Source organism: Megascapheus bottae, chromosome 1 (assembly GCF_031878675.1).
Source record: "Megascapheus bottae isolate mThoBot1 chromosome 1, mThoBot2.hap1, whole genome shotgun sequence".
NCBI classification, from domain to species: Eukaryota; Metazoa; Chordata; class Mammalia; order Rodentia; family Geomyidae; genus Megascapheus; species Megascapheus bottae.
In genome coordinates, this window is record NC_143509.1 from 53,644,118 (window position 1) to 53,668,253 (window position 24,136).

The following is a 24,136-nucleotide window of genomic DNA, read 5'->3' on the forward strand; positions in this document are numbered from 1 at the left end:
GAAATTGTATAGTAATATCGAAATATTTTGGTAGTGATAAAATCCTTTAAAATGCGAAAGTAAACTAAGCATAATGGCTCATATACTCCTAGCTACTCAGGAAGCTGAGATTGGAGAATCTCAGTTTAAAGCCAGCCCAAACAGAAGTTCATGAGCCTTTCCATCTCCAGTTAACCACCAGGAAATGGAACTGTGGCTCAAGTGTTAGAATACCAGCCTTGAGTAAAAAAGCTGAGTTCAAACCCTAATATCAACACACACAAACACACACACACACACTACATAATATGATCTGAAGCAATATTTAACATAGAAATTTGCATTGGAAGGAAGATTCCTAGTAAGTGCTCAGGTTTTGAAATAACTACAGTAAAGTCATACTGTGCTTTTGAAGTTCTTTTATGTATATCTTTAAAAATAATTTAGTGTACAATAAGCCAACAGGTTGTTGCATGTTGTAACTTATCTTTCATACTGTATGAAGTTAACTGAATTAACGATATGTTTAAATCTTAGTCTTGTTTGTTGATTGTAACCAACTTTATTATACAATCACTGTGTTCTAACACAGCACCAAAAGTATGCATGGTACTGAGTGGGGTAAAAATACGCTTGCCATTGATACAGAACTGCAATTCTTTCTATAACACCATTTCCTGTTCCTCCTTTCCCTTTGTTTACATGGTGATTTGTATACTTTTTTCACTACAGACTTAAAACATTTCCATTTCTCAACCTCTTAACATTGATCTGTTTTGAAAGACCACATAAAAACTCATATTTAGATATTACATGTGGTATAAATTAGATATTTTATCTCATTGCACTCTCACAAAATGACATTAATGAGAAGTAATTGATCATAGTATTTTTATTGAATATATAGAAAAACTGGAGGAAGCATGTGTCTCCAGTTTTCTGTTTCCCCTACATATTTTTTCCTGCTTATGCTACTTTTATTTACAATTTTAATAGATCTTCACCTAGAGAATGTTAAATGTAGTATAATTAATTTCATAACTAACAAGCTTTTCTTACTGTTCTCTGCTGTGATATCTTTATGATATCTCATTTTGGCTAACTGCAAAAATATCAAGAACCAGAATATTTTAAACTTTGTTTCTCTTGGTTATATGCTGTGAAACTGACTCTGACCACTCAATTTGCAGTAAGAAGAGTAAATAAACTTCCATTTTAAATGCTCATTTTATCAGATATAAAAATTACTACTAAACTTTAAACCAAAATGAACAAAAATTATTTAGAACATTCCTAAATTGTTTTCATAATTTTTCTTTACTCAATCTTAAATTTCCTTTGTTCTAAAATTCAGATTCAGCCAAATAATGCTACTTGACATTTAAAATAGTTATAAACAATACTTCTTTTGCTCAGCATAGAAACTTTAACTTCTGGGGCCGGGAGTTTGGCCTAATGGTAGAGTGCTTGCCTAGCATACACAAAGACCCAGGTTCATACCACATACATAGAAAAAGCCAGAGATGGTGCTGTGAGTCAAGTGGTAGAACCCTAGCCTCCCTTGCCTTGAGAAAGCCCAAGGACAACACTCAGGCCCTGAGTTCAAGCCCCAGAACTGGCAAAAGAAAAAAGAAAGGCTGGGAATTTGGCCTATTGGTAGAGTGCTTGCCTAGCATGCAAGCACCCAAGTTCGATTCCTTGGTACCACATATATAGAAAAAGCCGGAAGTGGGGCTGTGGCTCAAGTGGTAGAGCACTAGTCTTGAGAAAGCCCAACGACAGTGTTCAGGCCCTGAGCTCAAAAAAAAAAAAAAAAAAAAAAGGAAAAAGAAATTTTAACTTCTGGTCAAAGCTTTCTTTTATCTAGTTTCTTAAAGCCTTCCAGATTTAGTACTGAAATCAAGACAGTCTGTTTGGCTAATGTATGAAGAGCATATACTCTTAAATTGTTGATATGAAAATGTAAAAAATGAAAATTTAACCTTGTATAATTAACCCTTTCGAAATAGATCCTCAAGTCACAAATGGAAGTTAAAAGTCACTTTAATCTACCTAAGCAATTTAATTACCAGTACCAAATGCTTAAAAAACAAGAACATACCAAAAATATGATGCCTAATATGTATAACAAAATATGCACAGTATTGTTCCGCTTATCTGTGGAAAAAGAATTTTAGAACTTCCACTGGATCCCTAAAGCCATGGATATTACCAAACCCTACATTCACTTTTTCCCATAGATACTTACATGTAATAAAGTGCAGTTTATGATAGGAACAACTATAGATTAATAGTAACATGGTAAGTGCATATATGTATTACAGTATATGGCAACATACTGGAATAATACTGCCAACACAGGTACTTTCCTGCTTTAGGGGCACTAACCAATAGTGCTCTCTTCAGCAGCACATATACTAAAATTGGAACAACTCAGAATTTTAGCATGGCCCCTTCACAAGGATGACACACAGATTTTTGAGGCATTCCATATTTTTAATTTTTGTTCAGATAACTACAGAACCCGAACTATTATTACATAACATACTACTATTGTTTGTCTTTTATATGAATATATATACATGTATAATTTGAATTTTTGAAACTTTAACTGTGCTGTCAACTTTGGAAAAAAGTATCTCAGTTTACTGTTTTGAGTTGGCAATATACAGAAATTAATAGCCATATTCTAGAAACGTTAAATTTAATATTTTCCATTTGTACAGGGGTAAGCACATTGTTCGTGTTCAGTATGTAGTAAGGTCTTATCTATGTGGATTTGATTGTAAAAACTGATCAAAGTATTCTCTAAATAATGAAAAATAAAATAAAGGCTACTTGAACACAGTCACATTGATACCAAAACATTCTGGCTAGTAACCAAGATAACTATTAAATCACTAAGAAGTGGATAGGGTGTACTGGGTGAGTACAGTGGATAGAAAGGGTATTCCACATCCAGAGCCAACTGAACAACGGGAGATTTTAGTATACTACAGATTTACTCATATTTACCTATGTACAACTTAGAAATTGTTTATTTCTGGAATTTTTAGTTGTACAAAGGGGTTTTAGTTAAATATGTCAATTTATGAGCACAATACATAGTGATCAAGGTCATCCTGGAATGTTTTATTTAATGTTTTCAGACCACAGGTAACTCACTGTATAACTGAAACCCCAGAAAGCGATAGTACACATAAAGGGTAGCCTAATGTAGCATTTTAAGACATCAATAAATTCAAAAAGTCAGGACAAGATTTCTATTATTGCCTAACGTGCAAGGTTTGGATTTGAGCCCAGTATTACACGTGCGCACACACATGCCCACACCCACACACTTCATATTGTGTTGTTTCCCTCCCCACTCTACCCAAAAAAAAAAAAAAAAGTTAATTATTTCTAGTGTCTTGGTAGACAGACCATTTCCTAAATAGGAAAGCCTGTAACAGAAATTACAGAAACTGTTCCTCTCAAGTAGCTTCATCCTCCTTGTGCTTCATGGTCCTAAATCTGTGATTGCACACTTCAAAGGGGAAAAAACGTGAATAGCATCTATGCAGTGAGGGATACCAAATCAGCTGCTCAGTTCCCTCATGGTAACTTCAGTTTAAACAAGTACATAAATACAGTGCAGCTTCAAAATAAGTAAATTAATTGTAGTAGTATTCAAGTTGGCCAAAGACTTCTGACTCCTCTTTAACTAAGATAGCATTGATCTTTTGCTGGAGTTTGTTTGCCTGATGAAACTATTATTTCGCCTTCCATTTTTTTTATTCATGTCAAAAACACATCTTTTTCCTTATTATAAGAAATATTTTAAGTAATAGCAACTTCATCATAATTATTTTGGTGTTTTTTAATAATGCTTTTCTGCTAGTTCTTTGTAGTGATAAATAAAGGAATATGGGAAAACTAGTTATACTAAAATAAAATGAAAAAAATGAGCAGCAAAGTACCATTAAAAGTAAATTTTGCATACCTAGTACTTGGAAATTTTTCTAGAAAAATACATATCCATATAAACAAACACTTAGTTTATATGATAGTGGTAGCCTGATTTACTCTTTTTGTCAAGTAGCATTTATTTCTTATTCTAAGATATATGTGATTGTACTTTTAAAAAATTTTGTAAATATTCTCATTTGCAAAATGTTAAGAGGATATCACATAATTAGAAATTCGCTTTTGTGTGATTAAAGTGAAATTCTATAAACTGCACACTGTGGTCACAGGAGTCAGCTTCCACAGAGCTGCTAGCCTGGGCCTTTGTACACACAGACAGTAGACATCCCTTTGTTTTGCCCCTCCTTCTCTTCTTCAGCAGTCATTCAATGACAAGCGTAAAAAGAACCTCTTTTCCCGAAAATTCCCCTTCTACAAGAACAAGGACCAGAGTGAGCAGGAAACAAGTGATGCTGACCGTAAGTATGTGGATCCAGTGGTCAACTGAAAAATATAGAGGCACCTACTGCCCTGCAGTTGGTTGTTACCATGGAGACAGTTTCAAGAGCTGCAACAGGTTACTGTTTGAAGCAGAGAAAACTTAAACAGACATAAAATGAATATGTATGTTAGTCTTAGCTTTTTCTTGTACCTAATAATAACTTAAACATATTTTCAAAAAAGTAAATACAATATTTGAATTAAGGATTCTTTTTTTAAAAAAAAATTAATATTCACGGGAAAAACTAGATACCTAATTTGTAGGTGTAGCATTTTAAATCTTCGATAGATTATCTGGAATCATTCCATTTTTAGCCTATTTCTTATATATGTAGATAATATAAATTTTACTTATGAAATATCAGGAAATGACCCAAAATTTTACCTTTATCCTAATCAATAGCTAAGCTAGAATTTTTGTTCTTTTTATAGGTTACATTTAGCTGGTAGCTCATTCCAAATTTTCAGAAATCTACTAAAATGCTTTATAGGATACGTGTACCTGTAATGGTCTTGGAACTGTCTCTTACTGTAGCACCAATTTTATGCATTACTGACAACTATTTTCTTTGATTATCTTTTTATTGCTTGCTCTCTGGGGACTACTCTCTACAGGAGATCCCTGACGACATGGGATCAAAAGGCCTGAGTAAGTGATCAAAATACTCCCAAGTTATTTTTTTAACCTCCACCTACATACCTACCTTATTCACATACATTTTGCAATTCATGGTAATGCCATTCCGGCATAAGGAGGTATGTGATACAGATGTTTATAACAAGCTTGGGATTTTTATTTCTATAATACTTTTAGAAGGGTACTCTAGATTTTACATGTTACTTGATAATTCATTTTACAATTTTTAGGTCAAGTTACTTTTGCTAGAAATTTTTTTTAATTAAGAGGTATTTTAAAGGGTTTTGTTTGTTTGTTTGTTTTAAGAAATTATATAAGGGTAGGATTTTAGCCTAGTGGTAGAGTGCTTGCCTAGCGTGCACGAACCCCTGAGTTCAATTCCCCAGTACTACATACACAGAAAAAGCCAGAAGTGGTGCTGTGGCTCAAGTGGTAGAGCACTAGCCTTTACAAAGCCCAAAGGACAGTGCCCAGGCCCTGAGTTCAAGCCCCAGGACTGGCAAAAAAAATAGATAAATAAGTTTTATTTATAGTAAAGAGAAAATAAAATCATTTCACCCACCCAGAATAATGAGCAGTGGGACCTGCCCTGGAGACCTGGTTGACCCACTCAGATTTTTCTATGTATGTTTTTTGTTTTGTTTTTAACGGTGCTACCAGTCTTCATTATTAGAATTTAGACATATGCTTCCTAGAATTTTTGTCCCAATTTTGTTATTGTTGTCGAAATAAGTTCAAATCACTTTGAACTGTGTGTTTAAAAACATTGCTGTGGGGGCCGGGAGTTTGGCTTAGTGGTAGAGTGCTTGCCTAGCATGCACAAAGACCCAGGTTCGATTCCTTGGTACCACATACATAGAAAAAAGCTGGAAGTGGTGCTGAGGCTCAAGTGGTAGAGTGCTATCCTTGAGAAAGTCCAAGGACAGTGCTCAGGCCCTGAGCCCAAGCCCAGGACTGGCAAAAAAAAAAAAAAAAAACAACAACATTGCTGTGATATAAAAGTATAAAACAGACATTGAAATTCAGGCGGCTACTCGCAGCCGTGAGCCGGCTCTTTTCTCCTCGACCTGTCAGAGCTGCGAGGGGGCCCGCAAGCAGCTTCTGGCCCCGTGACAGCTGCGCCCTGACTGGTTCGAGCAGACCTGGGGGCTCGAGACCTTCTAGCGATGAGCAGTCAGAAATCCCCTGGGCTGGCCGGGAGTTTGGCCTAGTGGTTAAAGTGCTTGCCTAGCATGCATGAAGACCTGGGTTCGATTCCTCGGTACCACATACATAGCAAAAAGCCGGAAGTGGTGCTGAGGCTCAAGTGGTAGAGCTCTAGCCTTGAGAACGTCCAAGGACAGTGCTCAGGCCCTGAGCTCAAGCCCAGGACTGGCAAAAAAAAAAAAAAGAAAGAAATTCCCTGGGCTTTGGCCCACGCCTGCTCCCAAGTGACAGCCATGCGCCCTATCCGCGCCTGCCTTACTCGCGCCAGCCACAGGGGTTTGTGCAGGGCCCTCAGGTGCCACCCCACGCGGAAAATAGGGGAACCGTATGGGATTGGACGAGGGTTGAAGGATCCAGGACGGATTGAGAAGCCCAGATTTATAAGTACAGAAGGTGAGGGGCGAAAGGGGAAGGGCTGCATAGCCAGATTTTAAAACCTCACGGATAGGAAGAAATATACTTAGAAATGCATCCAAACACACACTTTTTAGAAGAAAAAGTTAAATGCTATGTTAGGGAAGAATTTATGTATGTTTGCCCACAATAGGTAAGAAGACTTCTTTAAAATAGGGAAATTGGAGGCTAATTGAGAGGATTTCAAGCTCTCTTGCAGAGCTCATTAACCGCAAACACTACTGTCAGATTAAAAACTAACTTTAAACTTTTTTTTTTTGCTTAAACCATGGAGCTTGGTCTATAAGGTGATATTTACGTTTCTTTTTGAAAGATCCTTTTGTTTTTCAATTCAGCTTCTCAGATATACTGGCACAGTGCTTAAAACACAGCCTAGTTTTGAAGGCTGGACCTATTTTTCCATTAAAACTTTAAAAAAAAAAATTCAAGCAGCGGTTTAGGGGGAATTAGAGTATCTCTTTTTGTTGTTTTGTTTTGTTGTTTTTTGCCAGTCTTGGGACTTGAACTCTGGGCCTGGGAACTGTCCCTGAGCTCCTTTTGCCCAAGGCTAGCACTCTACCCACTTGAGCCACTGTGCCATTTCCAGAAATAAGAGTCTCACAGACTTTCAAAGCCAGCCCTGGCTGGCTTTGAACTGCAATCTTCAGATCTCAGCCTCTTGAGTAGCTATGATTACAGGCATGAGTGACTGGCACCCAGCTGAATATCTCTTATTTATTATATATTTTTATTGTAATTAATAGAAGGATTACATTATATTCACCAGATAGAAGGTGCATTACTTCTCATACATTGATATCCTTTCTTATTTCTTGGTCCCCATTTTATTTTTTTTTAGAAAGTTATTTAAACTTTTGCAAATATACATATAATTTGGGTTTTCTTTAGCCAAAATATTGTATGTTTTCAGTCTGATCTTAATTTTCTATTAGTATATAATCTTTATATTAAGATTGGACAGATCCTGACTGTAGAAAGACTAATAATATAAGAATGAATGACTTAAGAATCCTTTTTTTGTTTGTTCCAGTCCTGGGGCTTGAACTCAAAGTCTGAAAGCTTGCACTATCTTTGAGCTTCTTTAGAATTTGAATATTTCCCAGTTGCTGAACTGAATAATTACCAAATATTACCAAGTACTTTCAGGCGATAGTGACTCATAGAAATCATTTTTTGAGGGGCCCAGAGTATGGCCCACACTGTGGTACTCCTGGGTACCACATAAAACAGAAAAAGCTGTTAGTGGTGCTGTGGCTCAAGTGGTAGAGCACTGGTCTTGAGAAAGCCCAAGGACAGTGCCCAGGCCCTGAGTTCAAGCCCCAGGACCGGCCAAAAAAAGGAAATCATCTTCATGTAGTTTTTTTGTTTCTTATTTACATTTTTTAACAAATTGAAAACATAATTTGTTGATCATTAAATTCATAGCTTTTTAGTATCTATAGTAGTAAGTATTAAGGCTCACAAAATAATGTTTTATTTATGGTAACTGATAAAAATGATTATGGTTTATATTGAAATGGGGGCAGTGTAAATAAAATAATTACTTCTGTTAACAGACTATTTTTACATGTGCCTTTTAAAATTTCCTATCATTGGTGACATCTTTTTTTTCCCAGTCCTGGACCTTGAACTCAGGGCCTGAGCACTGTCCTTGGGCTCAACGCTAGAGCTCTACCATTTGAGCCACAGCACCACTTCCGGCTTTTTTCTATATATGATACTGAGGAGTCGAACCTGGGTCTCCATGCATGCTAGGCAAGCACTCTACCACTATGCCAAACTCACGGCCCTCATTAGTGGCATTTTTTTTTATTGCCAATCCTGGGCCTTGAACTCAGGACCTGGGCACTGTCCTTGGGCTTTCTCAAGGCTAGAGCTCTACCACTTGAGCCACAGCACCATTTCTGGCTTTTTGCTATGTATGTGGTACCAAGGAATCAAACCCAGGTCTTCCTGCATGCTAGGCAAGCACTCTGTCACTAGGCTAAGTTCCCGGCCCTAGTGGCATCTTTTATTTTAATGTTTTGTATTTTGGAAAAATTACCAATGAAAACCTTCAGAACCAGAAAATATTTCCAAAGATTTTTGATGCTATGGAATTTAATTTGAGATTGACATTTTAGAGATCAGTAAATGGACCTTTTAATCATCATTTAGGCAGCAGAGAGACCTATGGAAAACTTACAGAAAAGTAGCTAAAATGAGGTGTGAGACATTTGGTTCCCATGTTGATACTGTTGTATTGATTCCTTGTAATAATAATAATAATAATATGGCCAGGCATGTTGGCTCATGCCTGTAATCATAGCTCCTGAGTAGCTGAAATCTGAGAATCACAGTTCAATGCCAGGTGGGGCACTAAAGACCATCATCTCCAATTAACCACTAGAAAATGGGAAGTAGGGCTGTGGCTCAAGGGATAGGGTAGTAGCCTTGAGCTGAAGAGCTCCAGAACAGCACCCAGGCACATGACACACACACATACACACACACACACACACAAACACACACAAGAAAATAACAAGGACAATGCTTGGGCCCTGAGTTCAAGCCCCAGGACTGGCAAAAAGAAAAGAGAAGAATGAAGAAAAAGAAAGAAAGATTCTCACAGACTATCCTGCTAGGACTGGTTGGTAAGCTCTCAGCCTCTGAGTAGCTAGGGTTACAGATGTGTGCCACCAGCACTTGGTATTCATTCGTAAGCACTTACTGCAGAAGTGCTAAGTGAAAGGATATGTGGGAAAAAGTTGAAAATTTAATTGTTGTATGACACTTGGCAACTGGAAGGTAAAACAAAAGAAAAAAGATAATGGTAACTTAACTCTGAAATTTTGTCAGGTATATTTAATAGTAGAGTAGTTAAAAAAAATGAATGCCTCAAGTACTCACCCCCTTCCCCCTGCTTCTATAATTATCAGCTCAATATTAACCAATTTTGTTCCTTACATACTCCCACTTACTCTCTCTTCATCCCATTACAATAACTATTTTTTTCTTTCTTTCACAAATTAGAGGGTGCGGAGCTTAATATCAATCCTAATATAAACTTTAACAGGTGGCCAGGAGTTTGCCCTAATAGTAGAGTGCTTGCCTAGCATGCATGAAGACCCTGGTTCGATTCCCTGGTACCACATGCATAGAAAAAAGCTGGAAGTGGTACTGAGGCTCAGGTGGTAGAGCTCTAGCCTTGAGAAAGTCCAAGGACAGTACTCAGGCCCTGAGCTCAAGCCCAGGACTGGCAAAAATAAATAAATAAATAAATATAAATAAACTTAAGAGGTATTCTTGTGTGTGTGTGTGACACATTTCTTCTACTGAAATAAAGTTTAAGGAAATAGAACAGATAAATGCTATTAAAAAGCTGGGTATTTTGATATGTACTCCTCTAATCTGAGCACTTGGGAGGCTAAGTGTTAACTACATAGATTCTGTCGAAAAAAGGAAAGGGAGGTGGTGTTATATAAACAAAGGTATACATTTTTTTTGGTTCGGAACAATAATTTAAAACAAACTAAAATGTCTAGTAAATATATAAATCATAACTTGCCAATTCAGTAGATTATTACTATATAATATGTGTAACTTTATGTACTTGTCATACTTTAATTTTACTTACATTTTTAAGTCTGTTTTATTTAAAATGTATATAACTATGGTTGAAGAAAATTATATCTTTGCAGGTTAGAATAACTAACTTATTTTCACTGTGGTCATAGTTCATGAACAGTTTTGTTTTGTTTTTTTATGTGTTTTCACTTGTGCTAGTTAATTGTAAATATCTGCAGATATTTAACTTGAAACTTTCCGTTGTCTGTAAAATACTTTTTCTTTCCCTAACATATTCGAAATTTTAATTTTTCTTCTCCAATATGCTTTGGTGTTAGGTTTTATAAAGTTTATTAATCTTTCTATGCAAGGAAGGTATTTATTAAGAGACAGATTACATGATTATTTACTTAACAGTCGAGTTACAAAGTGGAGTCACATGAAGAGAGGCCAAACAATTTTTTTTTTTTTTTTGGCCAGTCCTGGGTTTGAGCTCAGGACCTGAGCACTGTCCTTGAACTTTCTCAAGGCCTCAGCACCACTTCCACTTTTTTTCTATGTATGGGGTATGGAGGAATCAAACCTGAGTCTTCATGCATGCTAGGCAAGCACTCTACCACTAAGCCAAATTCCCAGCGCCAAGGCCAGGCAATTTTTAAGTGTATTGCTTTGGTTAATTTTTTGTGATTACAAAACAGTCACTCAGTTTTATCAAAGTAGAGTACCTAAGAAATAGAAATGCAGTCCCAATTTCTTGAATTCCCTTTCATTTGAATCTTATTCAGTAACTGAATGATAATAACTACAGTGCTTTATATGGTATCAGAAACAGGGATTTTCCTCTCTTTTCAGGAACATTTGGGAAGCTAATCTAAAAATAAGATACATTTTTAAATAATAAAGGCATCCCTTTATTAAAATGAGCATTATTTGTTAAATTATAACTCATCTTTCTAGCAGTTGTTATTTCCTAAGTTAAATTAAATAGTATAAATGTTATTTTATCTTTGGGATAATTTAGAATTATTCTTCCATCAGTCTACTGGATATTTATACCACTAATTTTGTACATGAATTGTATAGAAATAAGACATTATTGGGCCGAGAATGTGGCCTCATGGTAGTATGGTTAGCATGCACGAAACCGTGGGGTTTGATTCCTCAGTACTGAATACACCAGAACTGGAAAAAAAGAAAAAAAAAAGAAAGTACTATTGAGGTATTTTCCCTTGCATGTGGAAAACTAAACTTACATAGAAAATTTAAAATACTTAAAAAAAAATCTTTAGTTATATGTGGTGTATATCATCATTTGTAATGGCACCTTGTTTTAGTTTGGTAATTTATATTTATCAGCCTTTTAAACTCACAACACTGTGTTTTCTTTATTTCATTGTCCTGCAATTACAGAGCATGTAACTTCTAATGCCAGCGATAGTGAAAGCAGTTACCGTAAGTGTTTTAAGTTAATTTTTTGTAATATGATGTAACACATGTCCCTTGGATGGTTTTTTTCTTTAGTAATATGCTCTAAAAAATGAAAACCAATTACTACTTTAAGTCATAGATAGCCAAGTAAAATTCTCTATTAAAAATACAGAATCTTGGGGCTGGGAGTTTGGCCTAGGAGTAAGAGTGCTTGCCTAACATGCACGAAGACCCGGGTTCGATTCCTCAGCACCCCACATACATAGAAAAAGCCAGAAGTGATGCTGTGGCTCAAGTGGTAGAGTGTTAGCCTTGAGAAAGTCCAAGGACAATGCTCAGGCCCTGAGCTCAAGCCACAGGACTGGCAAAAAAAAAAAAAAAAAAAAAATACGAAATCTTAATACAGATTTAGTATCTTTAATCCAAAACATTAACATTGTCAAAAATTTTAGGTTTGAGGATGTTACAAATTTTTAAATTTCATGTTTGAGGGTACTCAGTAAAGTATAAGCAAGTATTTGAATTGCAAAAAACTGATAAACTACTGAAACTCATTTCACAAACTGGTATTTGTTACACCGTACATATGTATATGTGTATTTTTTTTTCAAAATAGAAGAAAAACAAGAGAGAGGTAACAATGTTAGACAAGAAGTGTGCTGATTGCCTTATTCATGTAACTGTAACCCCTCTGTGCAACACCTTTACAATCAAATTTTTTAAATATGTAAAAAAGTAAATATCTCATAAAATGAGTACATTCATATTTTTAAATTTTGTTTAATTTTAACGTAGATGTTAAAATAATGCTCTTAAGTAATGCTAAATTAACTTTATTTCTTTTAGTCTCTGTTATCAGTTCTGGTCTATATCATTTATAACTATTTGATAGTAAATGTAAGAAATGAGAAAGGGAATAACCATTGTTCAAAAAATAACACTGTCATCTCTGGTGTGTTTGTATTGTAGTCTTGGTATTGAACTATGCAAGCATGAGAAGTTTTTAAACAGATTGGGATGTGGGAGGAGGGGAGAGTAAATAATCATTATTGATTGTAGCACTATAAAAATTAAAATTGCTTTTCTAACTTTTTTTTACTGCTGTCTAATATGAAAGTAATCTTGATTACAGATGAGTATGGCTGTTCAAAAGGTCAATCCTGTTAATATCAATCCCTAGTATTTTTTCATGTTGACAATATATACTTTTAATCCTCAATCACTTGGTTGGCTATCGTATCTACTTAAGGATTATTTGGGAAAGTGATTGATGTATAATTAACTTACCTTAGTATAGCTGAATGGCTTTCTAGACTAAATGAGGTGATGAAAGTATATACTGTCTTTCTTACCATTTGCATGAATGTTATGATGTGGAATATTCAAACTGCATGTTTTTGTTAGTATATAAACTATATTTGACATCCATTATGTTTAAAAAAAAGCAGCTTGTAAAGTATCATAGACACTATGATAATGAACTTGAAAACAAAGGGATCTATTTTTTTCTAAAGAAGGAAATGATACTTATGCCACCATATGATTTTTTTTTTTTTTTTTGCCAGTCCTGGGCTTTTAGCTCAGGGCCTGAGCACTGTCCTTGGACTTTCTCAAGGCTAGAGCTCTACCACTTGAGCCACAGCACCACTTCTGGCTTTTTCTATGTATGTAATACCAAGGAATCAAACCTGGGTCTTCGTGCATGCTAAGCAAGCACTCTTACCATTAGGCCAAACTCCGGGCCCCAGCATATGAATTTTAAAGCTCTGAAGCTGCATACATGTAGTATATATTACCAATGACAAAAGATTGTTATTTAATCCTGATAATAAAAGAAAATCTTGCATATTAATTCTAGTTTGTTTCCTATATAAATATGTTAAGAGTTCTTTGATTTTTAATGATTAATTCATTTCCATATATTCAGATATAATTTGTGTGCTTTTTTTATATATTTTTAATTTGTGTACTTTTTAAAAAATATTTTCTTAGCTGTAATCCTTTTAACTACAGAAGCTTTAACCTCTAAATTGCCTTTAAGATCAAATCAAACCTATTTTTGCTATCACTGTGATTTTACTTCATTGGAAAGAAATCATTTAATTTTATATAAAGCTATTTTTTAACTTCCTTTACAGACATTAGTTAGAATAATCAGTTAATTTTTTTCATCCATGAAATAACTGACCATAGTTTTGCATTTGTATTTAAAGATAATTATTTTTAAATAACACATAACTTAATAATTAGTGGGACTAAAAACATGGTACTTTGGGTTTGGTTTAGCCTGGTCTTTTTTTTTTTAATTGTAATTAATAAAAGGGTTACATGATATTTGCAAGATAGAAGGTGCATTAATTCACATACATTGATACCCTTTCACATGTCTTGGTTAGCCTGGTCTTATTATATAGTCTAGGGTGACTTTATACTTATGATGCTCCTTCCAGATCCCAGTATTACAAATATTTTCTATCATATCTAGCTGTAGCATGTTTTTAATAGCAAAATGCTTAATATACATACATGTACAACTGTACTTAAAGTATTCTTTAAAAGGTTCAATACTTATTAGATTCTAAATTAAAATAATAAAATTTGAAGTTATAAATGCACTATTTACAGTATTATAGATTTTTTTACCCATACTTCAATTTTCTAATAGGTGGTCAAGAAGAGTATGTCTTATCTTATGAACCAGTGAATCAACAAGAAGGTTTGTGAAGCCTTTTGATCTTTTAACATCTTGCAATAAGAAATATACTTTCCACCAGGTACCAGTGGTTCATATCTGTAATCCTAGCTACTAGGAAGGCTAAGATCTAAGGATCACAGTTCGATGCCAGTCTAGGCAGGAAAGTGCATGAGATTTTTTTTTTTTTTTTTTGCCAGTCCTGGGCTTGAGCTCAGGGCCTGAGCACTATCCTTGGACTTTCTCAAGGCTAGAGCTCTACCACTTGAGCCACAGCACCACTTCCGGCTTCTTTCTATGTCTATGGTACCGAGGAATTGAACCCGGGTCTTCGTGCATGCTAGGCAAGCACTCTACCACTAGGCCAAACTCCCAGCCCCAAGTGCATGAGATTTTTATCTCCAATTAACCACCAGAAAAACAGAAGTGGCACTGTGGCTCAACGTGGTAGAGTACTAACCTTGAGCAGAAAAACTCAGGGACAGTGCCCAGCCCCTAAGTTCAATTCCATGACTGACAAAAAAGAAGAAGAAGAAAAAAAGATTGCTAAGAAATTTTTTCCAGTGTTTATAGTAGCATTACTGCCTTTCCAATAACCCTTACAAGTCTTAGAAGCATCTTTGACCTTTCTAACTCATCCAAGAAGGTTCTAGTTAATCTATTTCTATCCTTCATTATCAAGTATTAGTTCTGATTCTCACTAGTAATTGCTCTTCTTCCAGAAAGACCCTTTACAGCCCAATTTTAAATCATCTTTCTTGATTGTTACTTTGATTGTTACAATTACTGCTTCAGAAACCATCATTAAAGCATCATACCTTATTTTTTCATTTGTAATTAGATTATATGAGGAATGAATACAAACATTAGTTACTAAGATGCTAAATATAACTTGGTTAACTTCTAACAAGAGATTGAGTCAAATTGAGGATCTTACTATAAAGATTTATAAACTACCAGGTTACTACTTAGCTTTTGTTGATAGACATCTTTAGTTAATGGCAAAGTAGTATAAAAAAAAAAAGAAGAAAAAAAATTCTTTGTAATTGTTCAGGGTAATTTTTGTTCTCTGGTGAAATAAAACACATTAATGTTTGTTGAATATTCCTTGTAACACATACTTTGTCTTTATAGTTAATTATACTCGACCAGTTATCATATTGGGACCTATGAAAGACAGAATAAATGATGATCTGATTTCAGAATTTCCTGACAAATTTGGATCCTGTGTTCCTCGTGAGTAACCCAAATAAAATGTCTTAGTATTTCCTGTCACTATATGTAATGAAAGCAAATATAATCACTTTTAATGGTTCATGTAGTTATTTTATCAGTTATTTCTTGACAACATTTTCTTTTTCTCAGATTTAAATGAATGTCAGTTGTTGTGAACTTTACAAAACAGTGATTTAACAGATTCAATTTATTGTATTTTTTTAAATATTAAAAACTTCCCCAATTGTTTTCTGTTAAAGATACAACTAGACCAAAACGAGACTATGAGGTAGATGGAAGAGATTATCATTTTGTAACTTCAAGAGAACAGATGGAAAAAGATATCCAGGAACATAAATTCATTGAAGCTGGCCAATATAACAACCATCTATATGGAACAAGTGTTCAGTCTGTGCGAGAAGTAGCAGAAAAGGTAAGCATCAGGGTAATCCCAGAACATGATTTCTAATTAGTATGCCCTTAGCAGTATGAAAGAATAAGTCAGAAGACACCTCCTAGTATTGCTACTCTGGTCTTATATGTGTACCTTTGGGAGACATTCATCCAACCCAACCTATTGCATGGATGAATCAAGCTGTTAATGCAAGTGCATTAAGATTCATGATTTAGGGGCTTGGAGTTTGGCCTAGTGGTAGAGTGCTTACCTAGCATCCACAAAGACCCTGGTTTGTTTCCTTGGTACACAGAAAAATCTTGAAGTGGTGCTATGCCTCGAGTGGTAGGGTGCTAACCTTGAGAAACTCCAAGGACAGTGCTCAGGCCCTGAGTTCAAGCACTAGGATTGGCAAAAAAAAAAAAAAAAAGATTATGTAAGCTTTTTGTTGTTTTTATACTGGGGCTTTTTTACTCAAGACTGGAGCCTTGAGCCATAGCTCTATTTCCAACTTTTTTGTAGTTAATTGGAGATACAAGTCTCACTGACTTCACTAGCTTTGACAAAGATGTTAGCTTCCTGAGTTAGAATTACAAGTGTAAGCCACAAGGGTCTGGCATTATATGGCTTTTTTTTTTTTTTAAATACTAGTCCTGAGCTTGAACTCAGGGCACGGGCACTGTCCTTGGGTTTTCTCAAGACTAGTACTCTACCACTTGAGCCACAACATAGCTTCCAGCTTTTTCTGTGTAAGTGATGCCAAGAATTCAAACCCAGGGCTTTGTGCATGCTAGGCAAGCACCCTTACCACTAGGCCAAACTTCCAGCCATATAAGCTTTTAAAAATAGAAAACAGCCTGTGTGATTTAGACTAGAACTAGTGATTTAGCACTAGTGACTCAAACCTGTAATTGTAACTATAGAATCTGTGATCTAAAGATCAAGCCAGTCTGCACAGATAAATATGAGACACTCTTCTCTCTAAATAGCCAGACAAAATCCAGAACTACGGGTATGGCTCAAGTGGTAGAGCACTAGCTGAGCAAGTACAAGACCATGAGTTTAAGCTCTAGGATCGGCACCAAAAATTTTTGAGAAATAATGGAAAGGAAATAATATACATATACTTACTCATATAGTACAAAAATTTACATCACTGTCAAATAGTTCTCCTTTAAAAGAGACAAATTGGAAAGCTTTAACTTTTTTGGAATATTTCCTTTAATTTTTAAGATTTACAAACCAGTCTAGGAATTTGACTTACTGATAGAGTGCTTGCCTAGTATGCATGAGGCCCTGGGTTCAATTCCTTGGTACCACATAAACAAAAAATAAATTTTAAAAAAAATTTGGGGGGGAGGTTGTTACGCTTTTTTATTTTTTTTAATATTTTTATTGTAATTAATAAAAGGGTTACATGATATTTACCAGATAGAAGGTGCATTAATTCACATACATTGATACCCTTTCACATGTCTTGGTCTCCATTACCTTCCCCCCTACCCCCCCATCTTAGTTTTCCACCTTCCCTATCCAATTTCAAATAACCAAATACAAATATATCCAATATATCAGATAACAAAGTGAGATACTGTAACAATATGATATAACCAAGGGACAGCAAAAGAGATGAGAGATAACATAGTACATTAAGGACAACATTCATTATATGGCTTTTGTTTCAATATCCTGGAGGTCCTTTCAATTAGCTTCATACTATATGGCCTTATGTATCAAGGTTTTGCTCTATTGCAAATCTCTGCTAGTAGAGCCCAAGGTTTCTACTGATTATGACAAATGAGGGAAACCATTGAGCCTAAGTTCCTTTGAGTCTGGCTTACTTCACTTAATATGATTTTTTCTAAGTCTTTCCATTTCGTAACAAATGGGGCGATGTCGTTTTTTCTGACAGCAGCATAGAATTCCATTGTGTACAAATACCACATCTTGTTGATCCACTCATCAACTAAGGGACATCTAGGTTGGTTCCATATCTTTGCTATGGTGAATAATGCTGCAATGAACATTGTTGTGCTAGTGGATTTAGTATGCCCTAGTTTCTGGATGGTTGGTTAAATGCCAAGTAGTGGAATTGCTGGGTCATAGGGGAGCTCTATGTTTAGCCTTTTGTTGCCTAATGGTAGAGTGCTTGCCTAGTGTGCACAAAGCCCTGGGTTCAGTTCGTTGGTACCATGTACACAGAAAAAGCCAGAGTGGTGCTATGGCTCAAGTAGTAGAGCTCTAGTCTTGAAAATGCTCAAGTGCTCAGTGCACGCTCAAGTGCATGGACAGTGCTCAGGCTCTGAGTTCAAGCCCCAGAACTGGTTTAAAAAAAAAAAAAAGATTTACAAACCACGCCTCTACAGCTTAACTACAAAGATAATGTCCAACTTCAAATTACTGCTAATAGAAAAGTAAACATCAGATCCTAATAAGGCATTTCTTAGCCAGCACAGTGGCTCACACCTATAATCCTAGCTACTTAGGAGGCTGAGATCTGAAGATCATAGGTCAAAGCCAGGCTGGGCACTAAAGACCGTGAGACTCTTATCTACAATTAACCACCAGAAAACCAAAGTGGGTGACTCTGTGGCTCTAGGGGTAGGGTAGGCTGGTGGTAGCCTTGAGCTGAAGAGCTCAGGGACAATGCCCAGGCCAAGTTCAAGTCCCATGGCCAACAAAAAAGAAAAAGAAAAAACCTCATTGATCTTTGTCAGTGAATTTAAGCATGTCAACAAAATTGGCATTTAATGTGTACAATTTGCTATATTTAGAGTCTTTTACTTTTTCTGGATCACTTTTAAGTAAAATGATGGTTATGGAAAGATGGTAGTTTTATCATTTTCCTGACAAAATTTACAATTTTAGGAAATTGCCAGTGTTAAAGCTAGACATATGGGAACTGTACTTTGATTTCCGTTAGAATGTAGTATTTGTTTGAGAATGACAGGTTAATTATTCATAATTATTATCATCATCTTCATTTGCCTTTCCCTTCTAAAATTTTTTGCTAACAGATATAACAAGTTTGTTTACAATGAACAAGGAACCAAATACAGTCTAGACTGCATAGCCTAGTGGTAAAGTTTACCTACCATGCACAAAGCCCTGGGTTCGATTCCTCCATACCACATACACAGAAAAAGAAGTGGCACTGTGGCTCAAGTCGCACAGAGCTAGCCTTGAGCAAACAGTGTCCAATGACAGTGCGCAGTTTCTGAGCTCAAGCCCCAGGACTGGCCAACAAAAGAAAAGAAAAGAAAGAGAAACATACGTAATACACTGGAAATGATTTGGCTCACTTGTTATTGGTCTTTATTCTATTTCAGGGCAAGCACTGTATCCTCGATGTGTCTGGAAATGCCATAAAGAGATTACAGATTGCACAACTTTACCCAATATCCATTTTTATTAAGCCCAAATCCATGGAAAATATTATGTAAGTGGCAATGCCTACATCTCAGTTCCTCTGTAGAGATAATTATAGTATGTATGCCCATCTTATAGAGTGTTGTGAAAGTTAAGCACTATCATTGAAGTCATCATCATCCTTAGTATAATTGAAGTATAAGGTAGCATGTATTAAAGCCACAAGTGCTTGTTTCCTCATTGGACCTTTAAAAGCAAGATGGGGCCAGGTGCTGTATCTGACACCTGTAATCCTAGCTACTCAGGAGGATGAGATCTGAGGATCAAGGTTCAAAGCCAGCCGAGGCACTAAAGAACTTGAGACTCTTATCTCCAATTAACTTCTAGAAAATGGCAAGTGGAGCTGTGGCTCAAGGTAGGGCAGTAGCCTTGAGCTAAAAATCTGAGGGATAATGCCCAGGTCCAGAGGTAGGGTGGTAGCTTTGAGCTGAAGAGTTCAGGGACAGTGCCCAGGCCCAGAGTTCAAGCCCCATGACCCACAAATAAATAAATATATAAAAAAGCAAGATGGATCACAGTAGCTCTATGGAATCATCCACAAAAAGAGTCACCCAAGATTCTCAGTCTTGCTGCTCAAACTAGTATGATCTAATCTGAATCTTAACTCAAAGTGTACCAACATTTTAGTGTCAGTGTGTGAAGGACTTCCGCTTCATTAAATTGGACTATGTATTCTTTATGAGGATTAGCTAAAATAGTCACCCAATAAAACATATTATTCATAAAATATTTTTTGCCTAGTCATCTATTTCTGCCTAGCAAGCACAAGGTCCTAAGTTCGAGTTCCAGTACCACCAAAAAAATAAATGAAGAAGAAAAGGCTATTGTTCAGTAATTGTTGTAAAGTATAAAATAGGTAGTCCAATAAAGAATTATTGGGCTTAGACATAATCATTAAAAGATTCCAAATAATCGATATTTGAGACTGTACTGAATTTAAAACTATGTCCAAAAAAAAAGTTTGCTCATCTTTATTGGCAAAGATATGGAGCAACTGAAACTCATATCAATGTTGAGTAAAAAATGGAGTGTGCATATTGGTAATTGCATATAGTAAATCTGAATATATGCTAATGAATGCTTACCCTTGAAATCTTCCTAGGAATAAACTACTTGTGCTAACCAAAGATACGTGTTTGCTTGCTGGCAAAATACTATTCAAAATAGCCAGAAACCAAATAGTATTGTATATACCATTATCCCATCTCAGAAAGTCAAAGGAAAGATGATCAGCCAGCAGAGGCTTTACAGAAATCTTTTTTTTCTTTAAAAAAAAAAAGAAAAAAAAATTAGTCCAAAACTAGAAACCATCCAAAGGCCTACTAATCATAGAACACATAAGTTATAACATATTCACAATGAAATAGAGAATGGATGATACAAATATCTCAGAGCAGCCAGGTGCAGTGGCTCACACCTGTAATCCTAGCTATTTAGGAGGCTAAGATATGAGAATCTAGGTTCAAAGCCAGCATGGGCACTAAAGAATGTGAGACTCTTATCTCTAATTAACCACTAGAAAACAGGAAGTAGGGCTGTGGCTCCAGGGGTAGGGAGGTAGCTTTGATCTGAAGAGCTCCAGGACAGCACTCAGGTCCAGAGTTCAAGCCCCATGACCCACAAAAAAAAAAAAAAAAAAAAAAACCTCAGAGCTAATAAGTATATGTTACACTGTTGTTCCAGATTCAGAGAGAGTGAGTGTGTGTGTGTGTGTGTGTGTGTGTGTGTGTGTGTGTGTGTGTGCGCGTGTGTGCGCGCATGTCCTGGGGCTAAAACTTGGGGCCTGGGTGCTATCCTTGAGCTATCTTGCTCAACCATTTGAGCCACAGTTCCAGTTCTAGCTTTTTGGAGGTTAATTGGAGGTTGGAGTCTCACAGTTCCTTGCCCAGGCTGTCTTTGAACTGTCTCCTGAGTTGGTAAGACCACAGGCATGAGCCACCAGCACCTGTCACATATTCAGTTACTTTTCATAGAAGTCAAATAGTGGTTACTGGTAATTTAATAGTAGTCAAACAGTAGTTAATAATGGTTCAATGGTGGGCTGATGACTGGAGTGAATGAGATACTAATCACACTATATTTTTATTTATGTACTTAGATACACAGATATTTGAACATCTATTAAAATATACCAGTCTATATACACCCATCATACTGCTATGTTTAAAAATTAATTTCAAAAAAAGTATTAAATAAGAGAGCCCAGAACTACAGCCATTCCTGTAATACTAGCTTCTAAGGAAGCTGAGATCCAGAGGATAAAATTCAAAGCTAGTCTGAAAAATCCACTAGACTCCATCTCCAAATAAAACCAGCAAAAAGCCAGCTAGAGGCATGGTTCAAGTGGTAGAGTGCCACCCCTGAACAAGTGAGCATGAGGTCTTTTGAGTTCAAATCTCCATACCATCAAGAAATAAGATCTCCAGATAGTAGCAGCAGGAATCCATCTTCCCACTCTAAACAGTTGTGCTCTCAGCATCTGCCTGATGGAACTGTTTTGGAACTTTGACGAGTATTGGAGGCTTGGAAACTCCTGAAGATTTTAAAAGCTTTAATTTCAGCTTCTCAGCATAATGATAGCTATTGACCCTGTCCCACTCCACCCCCATAGCAACTTGAGCAGCTTGCTTTACAATTTATGGGAGCCAAACCTTCCCTCCGTCTTTTTTCTGTTTGTCTTCTTATGATAGTGTTTAATATTTTCATGTGCTCGTTCATTTCCTATAAATGCTGTATAGATCTGTAATCATTTTTTAATTTGAAACTTTCATCCAACTCAAAACTTAAAAAGTAATACTTAAGTTTTGGCTACTTGAAACTGATGCAGGGTGAGTTGAAAACTTTTTTGTTTTTTGTTTTTTGGTTTTTTTTTGTCGTGGGGCTTGAACTCTGGATCTAGGTGCTCTCCATGAGCTCTTCAGCCCAAGGCTAGTGCTCTACCACTTTGAGCCACAGCACCACTCCAGCTTTTTCTATGTATGTGGTATGGAGCCCTGGAATCAATCCCAGGGCTTTGTGCATGCTAGGCAAGCACTTTACCATTAGGCCAAACTCCTAGCCCCTGAAATCCTTTTATTACAAATATAAAGAGAAATTCAGTGACTAAATCTGTTCTTAATTACATACATATTTTCAGGAAAGTATCTTTTCATGATTTTATGAGTTATGTGTCATTCTTTTCACATTATTTTCAAAAAGTATTAAAGTATAGTAATTACCAATTTCTAAATTTATTTTCATAGGGAAATGAATAAGCGTCTAACAGAAGAACAAGCCAGAAAAACATTTGAGAGAGCTATGAAACTGGAACAGGAATTTACTGAACATTTCACAGGTTAGAACCATATGGGACAATACCCTTTCTCCTTTTGTTTTTGTTTTTATTGTTTTATGCTAATACTAGGGTTTGAATTTGTACTCATCTTTTTTTCCCCTCAAGGCTGACACTTGTGACACTGCTCCACTTCCAGTCTTTGCTTCTTAATTAACAATAAAAATCTAAAGGATTTATCTCTCCAGAGTGGCTTTAAACCACAATATTCAAATCTAGTCAGCAATTACTGACACAAACCACCAGTGCCCAGCTTAATAACCTTTCTGATAGAATTTTGTTATATCCTCGTCAACTGAAAGTAGCTAGTGCTGTCATTTCAGAGTGAATCCTTAAGGTCTGTGATTTTATCCTGTAGGAAATTCATCCAGCCTGGGCAATGGTAATATGGACTCTTAAATTTTAATATTTCTAGGCTGGGAATGTGGCTTAGTGGTAGAGTGCTTTCCTATCATGCATGCATAATACAGTAATAATTCATGCTTGACCAAAACAAAAAAAAGTTTCAGTTTCATTTATTCTATGAAACTATGACTTTTCTCCTACCTTTATAATCCTTAATCAATTTTTCTGACTTATTGAGATAAGTGACAAATTTAGTATACATTTCAAATTTACAAAGAGATTCGACATATATATAGCTTGTGAATTAACACATCTATCACCAAACATAATGCTTTGTCTGTATGTACTGAAGTTAAGATCTACTCTCCTGGCCAGGAGTTTGGCCTAGTGGTAGAGTGCTTGCCTAGCATGCACGAAGACCCAGGTTCAATTCCTCGGAACCACATACATAGAAAAAAGGTGGAAGTGGTGCTGAGGCTCAAGTGGTAGAGCTCTAGCCTTGAGAAAGTCCAAGGACAGTGCTCAGGACCTGAGCTCAAGCCCAGGACTGGCAAAAAAAAGGGGGGGGGGGATCCACTCTCCAGTGCAACTCCAGTAGCCACTATGCTGCTATGCTGTGCATTAGTTCCTCCAGAAAATTGTGCGCACATGTGCATGCGTGCTTGCTTGTGAGCACATGAACACGTGCAAGGAATTGAACCCAGGGCCTTGTCAGACAAGTGCTCTACTACTAAATTACATTCCCAGCCCCATTTACCTTTTTACAATTGAAAGTTTGTACCCTATTCTTTGACTAAATTCTCATTTTTCCTACCCCCAAACCTCTCGCAACCACCATTACTATTAAACTTACTTTGATGCTGTGTATAAGTGAGATCATACTGTACTATTTTTCGGGCTGGATTATTTCAATTAGCCTAATGTCCTTCACATCTATTCATACAGTCACAAATGTCAGAATTCCTTTTTTTTTTTTCCTTTCTTGTGTTGGTACTGGGACTTGAATTCAGGATTCTTAGGTTTTTTTTCTCAAGCTAGTGCTCAACTACTTGGGCAACAGTTTCACCTCTGGCT

At 36.1% G+C, this 24,136-nt stretch overlaps 1 protein-coding gene and 1 non-coding gene across 21 annotated transcripts in view; both read left to right on the forward strand.

Moving 5' to 3' along the window:
• Nucleotides 1–24,136, forward strand: part of Dlg1 (discs large MAGUK scaffold protein 1) — a 181,431-nt gene that overhangs the window by 152,641 nt on the left and 4,654 nt on the right. For 4 of the 20 annotated variants that reach the window (XM_090344160.1, XM_090344172.1, XM_090344202.1 and 1 more), the window contains 8 exons: nt 4,304–4,403; nt 11,639–11,680; nt 12,774–12,809; nt 14,322–14,372; nt 15,483–15,584; nt 15,824–15,996; nt 19,287–19,396; nt 22,629–22,720. In XM_090344160.1, coding sequence (XP_090200286.1) covers nt 4,304–4,403; nt 11,639–11,680; nt 12,774–12,809; nt 14,322–14,372; nt 15,483–15,584; nt 15,824–15,996; nt 19,287–19,396; nt 22,629–22,720 — 706 coding nt within the window. Of the gene's footprint in view, nt 1–4,303; nt 4,404–5,040; nt 5,075–11,638; nt 11,681–12,773; nt 12,810–14,321; nt 14,373–15,482; nt 15,585–15,823; nt 15,997–19,286; nt 19,397–22,628; nt 22,721–24,136 lie in introns of all 20 variants that reach the window. The other 16 variants (XM_090344167.1, XM_090344186.1, XM_090344243.1 and 13 more) reach the window with 7 other exon arrangements.
• LOC150069168 (U6 spliceosomal RNA) lies at nt 2,373–2,477 on the forward strand. The gene has a single exon (XR_016538442.1). It is a non-coding gene; the product is annotated as a U6 spliceosomal RNA (small nuclear RNA).